The 5,925-nt window shown below is 54.7% G+C and overlaps 1 protein-coding gene across 1 annotated transcript in view; it reads left to right on the top strand.

Moving 5' to 3' along the window:
* Positions 1 to 5,925, top strand: part of LOC104167075 (zinc finger protein Eos-like) — a gene marked incomplete at its 3' end in the record, with an annotated part of 18,535 nt that overhangs the window by 6,166 nt on the left and 6,444 nt on the right. The window contains exons 2-3 of the mRNA XM_009707203.1: positions 287 to 391; positions 5,353 to 5,613. Coding sequence (XP_009705505.1) covers positions 287 to 391; positions 5,353 to 5,613 — 366 coding nt within the window. The remainder of the gene's footprint in view (positions 1 to 286; positions 392 to 5,352; positions 5,614 to 5,925) is intronic.

Raw genomic sequence — 5,925 nt, 5'->3', positions numbered from 1 at the left:
CCGCTGCCATCGGCGCGGCGCTGGCTCGGGGCTGTTGCGTCTGAGGAGGTCGCAGCTGGAGGACTGTGATCCAGAACGCACCAAGCTCCTGTCTAATACTGTGCTGGTGTGCATGGCAGACAGTGCCATTCGGGTAAAAGCTGTGTCCTTCAGGTCCCCGAAGGGCCCATCAGCAGCCCCTTTCCAAAGCAGAGGTGCTGGGAAGACGACTTGGTGAGGTGAAGGCAGTGGGACCCCACAAGCCGTGCCTCAGGCATCACTCACTTGTGTTTCCCTCCTCCCAAAGGTAGTGGGGATTCCTCTCTGGAGAAGGAGTTCAGCTCGGCGATCGTGGGACCCACGGTGAGCACACCCAACAGCCAGCACTCCTCCCCGAGCCGCTCTCTCAGTGGTGAGTACACCGACTTAACTGCAAAAAGCCATGCCAAGGTCTGCCTATTTTGTCCCCAAACTCTGCACTCTCTCAGGCGTGACACAAATTTTGACTTCCCACTGTGACAGATTTCTCTTCGAGTCTGACTCTTTGTTTTCCAACCGAAGAGGATAAAACCCTGCTTTGGTCTCTGTGTGGAGCAGCTGCCCGGTTACTGATCCTGGGCACCGGCTGTTGCTGAGCCCAGAGTTTTTTTGAATTGGCTGTGGCGATGCCGAGGAGTCGGGGTCTTTCCTTGTGGTTGTGAGTTTCACCTTGACTTCCAAGGAGCTGCATGTTCCAGACTGTTAATGATCACAGCTCTGGAGAGGCCGCAGAGCTATTAGTTGCTTTGGAATAAGTTATTTTTTGTATCTGTCTAGATGGGTTTCCGGGAAACGAGAAGCTGCGCTGCTTCCTCTCATGTAGCAGCTGGGGTGGGTTGGAGTCCGTGGTGTGCACGGGAGTTCACGTAGCAGCAGAACTGCCCCTATGTGAATGGGTCTGTTGAGAAGTTACTTGCGCAGCTGCAGTAGATTCGGAGAGCCCCTGGGCGTGTTCGGATACGCCGAGAGTGCCGTGGGGTGATGGAACACACCACCAGCTCCCTGCCTTCACCTACCCCTGGCCAGTCTGTGCCATTTTGTTCAGGCACCAGCTTTGCCGTCACATCTCTCTGTACTTTCTGCCTGCTGCCTCTGCCAAGAAATGAGCAGAAGAGGGGGGAGGCGGTGCGCTCCTCGCGAAGCTCCTCTTCTGCCAGCCCTTGTCACCTCGCAGAGCGGGTGTGTGCTCTCTGAGGTTTTGCCCGGTCGTGCCTCTGCCTCCATGCGCTCTCACCCGGCTGAGTGCCATCGGCCGAGCTGGTGGCTGGCACCCAACGGAGAACTCATCCAGAAATGGGACAGGTGTGGGGAATCTGCTGTCCACAACATGAAACTTTCCATCTCCTTCCCTGTCTACTGATGGAATTCTCTCCTTTTTATTTAAAAGGAATGAAACTGATTTTTAGGTTATATTTAAGAACCTCCCCCAGTAAAACAGGTCCGATTTCAGAGTTGCCGCAGTCTGTCCCTCGTCCTGGCGTGCTGTCCGCTCCCATTGCTCGCTGGGGTGACTGATGAGAGCTGTGGCGTTTCCCTTGCGCGTTGAGGAATGGCGTGGCCCTGGCTGAGCTCAGTACAACTGGTAGAGGCTTAACTTGCAGAGACACTGTTTACATTGCAGCCTTCTTGGGGCAGCAGTCAAGTTTCCGTGGGCCATATATGCTGCTAAGTCGTGTTGACGCATGAAAAGAAGGAGCACTGGGACAAGATAAGTTGGCAAATCCGCTCTGAATTGCTCGCTTGGTATTCAAGAGCCGGCAGTTGGGCCATCTCTACCAGATTGATTTGACCGACACCAAAAAGACCGGCACTCCTCTGATCTTACCTCTTTCCCGGCTTCCAGCGTGCAGTTGCCTATTGCTTTTCTGTAGCAGAGAAACTCCCTCGTAATTTATCCACGTGGGCTTCCAGCAGTGAGGGGATTGGGATGCTTCTGGTTAGGTCCTGGTGTTTGAAGGTTACTCTTTCTGAACCAGCATAAAATAAACCCAAAACATTACGTTTTCAGAAGTGTTAACGTTATGAATTAGCTCCGTTGCCATTTTTTCCTTTCATCGCTTGGTATTTATTTTACATTCGCCCTATAAAAACGCTTGGAAGCTCTGCAAAGAAATGAAATCTTGGCTTCTCCGCAGAGGACAGTTCTGAGAGGTAACGCAGCCTTTTCGCTTGATCAGAAGCAAAAGGAATTGAGCACGTGGACTGACTGAAAGGACAATAACGATCCCTTCCCCTTTAACAGCAGGATGCTAGTGATGGTATTGCCTCTGATCGGACTTGACTTCACAGCTGGTTCATCCAGCGAGCGTCGTGCCCCGGAGGAGCAAGAACATTATATAACCTGTTCTGCCAGCAGAGACTTCTCTCCAGCGAGACCGGACTCTGCATTGGTTCTGAAAGGAGAATTACAGAACAATAGTTGGCCTCCCTTCTATGCCCAGGAAAAAAATAAGTCCCCAGGGGAATGGGAGGGAAAAAAAAAAAAAAGAAACCAAAAAAACAACCAGAAAATCAAAGCGCAGCAAACGTCAACTCATCCAGGCAGCTCCCGCCACCGAGAGAGGAGCTTTTCACTTCGCGTTTGTGCACAGAGGCATCTGTTTGCACTGGGTCTCTTGGATGCTCCCAGGGGAGCGTGGTGGCACCGGCCAACACATAAAGTTCTGCTCCCCCCTCCCTGCGAGAATGCTTCAGCCGCAGAGTCTCCTCCCGGTCTGCAGCCAGCGGTGGCGTTGGCCGGTGGCTCAGCAGACGGTCTGAAAGTGCCTCCGATTGCCAAGGCCGGGTGTATGCACAGTTCACGTTGCCTGGAGCCTCCCTGGGAAGGCAGCATTGTCTGCTGCCAGGATCCAGGAAGGGAAGGAGGGGAGCGAGAGCCAGAATTCCTGGGCTCTTCACCCGGCAATAAACCTCACGCAGTCTCGGATGAATCACTTCCATGCTGCTGCTCCTCATTAATCCCCACTTGCAAAGCTGTACCTAGCTCCGGGGAAGAACCAGAGCCCTCCTGCCTGCCATGTCGAAGGCCGGCGTGGAAGAGGAGGTTTCCTCTCCGAGCGCGTGGCCTGGCTCCTCAGGGGCTGCGTGTCCACTGTTCCTGGGGGAGCGGGAGTTGTAGGTCTCCCCAGAACTGGGACCATCTTGCTGCCACCATCTCCGATGTTCACGCGTCCTCCTTGCCCGATAAGCGACCCAAAGCCTTCCTGCTCGCCCACCGGGGAAGGATCATCCCTGCCTCAGCTGATGTGAGAGTTTGTTGAGAAACTCCCCAGGTACATGGTTTGGTACCCGGGACGTTACCAAGGTTTTCTCAAATCCCCTCGGCTGGTGCGCTGTGCTTGTCAGCGTGCCGCAGGCGTCCCTGGACTGTGGGCGAGCATTTGTGCTCTCACAAAGAGCTGAACGAGCCCCAGGGGTCGAGTCAGCACCAGATCTGGAAGCTGCTGGGATCTCTGTGTGGTTGCGCTCAGGCTGCTCCGTTCTCACGCCTGTCTCCACAAGGCAGCTTGGACTCTGCAATCCCCTTCCCTCCGGGCAGCAGCAGAGTCTCCTTTGTGTATATAAAGTTCAGTTTCCTCCAACCCCCACAGTTCTCCTCTTAAGGGATTGGGAAGAGCCTCCTGCTTTAAATGGAAGAAATAAGAATCTGATATTTAAAGGGATTCTGTAAATATTTTGTTGAAGCCTGCGGGCTCACTGCATGGCCATGTGGGTGACCTGGATTCGACTTTACTCCACCATCATCCTCCTCCGGCCTGCCAGGACCAGCGCTACAGGAGCAGGTAGCAGGTGTGATCGGCTGAGGAGCGGCCATCCCTGGCCAGAGAGTACCAGGGCCTCCCCAGGGAATTCCCTCTTGCTGCTGGCGGTGGGTTAAAGTGGGAGGAAACGTTCCAATTTGATCATTTTAAAGACTGGCTTTCCAAACAGGCAACTTTTCACAGAGGCTGAGATTGTCCCGGCAGCAGTTCTCCCTCGAGCAGAGGGTACAGCCAGCATTGCAAGGTGGCACGACCGCTCGGACACATGGCCAAGGGAGGAAGCCTGCAGGATCTGGGTGGACAAGTTCCTCAGGAGGTAGCGGAGGGAGGAGAGGGAGAGGTTTCTGACATCCTTCCCTCTCCCAGTCCCCGCAGGGCTGCAGCTTGCTGGCAGTGGAGGGAGCGGAGCAGTCGCCGTCGTCTCGTCGTCTCAGGGAGTGTTTGATTTGTGGCATTCCACAGATCATTAGAGCAGCCGGGAATGTAGGTCAGGGCTGGCGCATCCCCTCACCAGCCTCTGCTCCTGATGCTGCAGGAGGAGGGAAAGGTAGCGGTGGGGAGGGAAACCCGGGGGCTTTGCTGGGGCACAGCGCCTGCCCTGCGGCAAGGAGACCCACCTGCTGCCCCGGCCCCGTGCCCCACCGTCGTCCGGCTTCAGTGGGCTTCTTGAGCATGGTTCCTCCAGCGCCTGCCCTCTCTCTGCTCTTGTCTGGGCCAGAAAAGCTGCAGGGCGGCTGCTCCCGGCAGTCACCAGCCCTCGGCTGTGGCACCTTTCCCTGGTCCCTGGCATCTCTCGCATTCACTTCCCTAGTTTCACACAAGTTTTCTTGGGGTTTTCGGTGCCCAAACACCACCCCACAGGTGTCTGCGTGTTCATCCCCTCTGTGCATTTGCCACAATTCCTGCAGCCTATCACTAAAGATAGTGATCGAGGTTTTTTTTAAAGAGGCAAACCCGCGGCAGGGGAGGCAGCGATTGGCGTGCCTGGGGCAGGAGTGGGGGCTTTCAGGCAGCACCGTCCTCTTCGGTTTCTTTTTTCTGCCTTTAGGTAGCTGATGGATCCCCGGTCTTGTAGCAAAGATGAAAACTTGCGGTGAAGCAACGGCTTCTCTAGTGAACCAAGATTTCCTCACTCTCCAAGAGACTCGTGTTAGGCGCTCCTTGCCAGTGGATTTTGAGCCTTTACTGATTCAGAGAGTCAAAATTTGGTGTCTTTGCTTCCTCTGCAGTACTTTAAAAGCACGAGTGGTTTTTCTTTCCTCCTCTGCCTTTGAATGCAGGGAACTAAATGACTTTTTCTTCTGTCAGTCACCTTTCAATGCAGGATGCAGAGCGGTAATTGTTGGGGTGTGCAAACATGCCGTCCAGCCCATAACCTCGTGTGATCTGTGTTCGATGTCTGTTCTTGAGTAGCCGACAAAATAAGAAGATGCGCGTTTATTGCAAGCAAATCACTTAATGCATCACAGTATTTCTTTTAGGAGCAAGTCTTGCCTAAGCTGCGCTCCCAGCTTCTTTAACTTAAGAGTTCTTTCTCCCCTGACTGTGTCTTATCCCTTCTGCCTCCTCGTAGCAAACTCTATCAAGGTGGAGATGTACAGCGATGAGGAAGCCAGCCGGCTACTGTCACAGGATGACCGAATGCTTGAGAAAGAGGACAGCGTCATCGTGGAGGACTCGCTCTCGGAGCCCCTGGGCTACTGTGATGGGACGGGCCAGGAGCCACACTCCCCCGGGGGCATTCGGCTGCCCAACGGCAAGCTGAAGTGTGACATCTGCGGCATGGTGTGCATCGGCCCCAACGTGCTGATGGTGCACAAGCGCAGCCACACTGGTGCGGCCCCGAGGCCGGCGTTGCTGCTGGGACAGGGGCAGGATGGGCTGGAGGGAAGCAAATTTCTGAAGCCAGTGGCAAGTGAGTGTTGGCTAGGGGCACAGATGCAGCGGGAGATGGGTGTCAGGTCCAAGATGCTGGCCCCAGTGATGGCAGCCAGAAGATGCCAGTGAGTAAATGTCCAGGAAGGTGCATGTAGCTGGTCTTTCCTCATCACTGTCCAACCTCCGGCAGCAGGTCTGTCACTCCCCAGGTTGGGGTTACATCCAGAGCATTACATTTGGTACTTAACCTAGGGCTTTCCCTCTCGAA

The sequence above is a fragment of the Cariama cristata genome, unplaced genomic scaffold (assembly GCF_000690535.1).
Source record: "Cariama cristata isolate BGI_N322 unplaced genomic scaffold, ASM69053v1 scaffold29399, whole genome shotgun sequence".
In the NCBI taxonomy this organism is placed as follows: Eukaryota; Metazoa; Chordata; class Aves; order Cariamiformes; family Cariamidae; genus Cariama; species Cariama cristata.
This window is presented reverse-complemented; position numbering and strand designations above follow the sequence as displayed.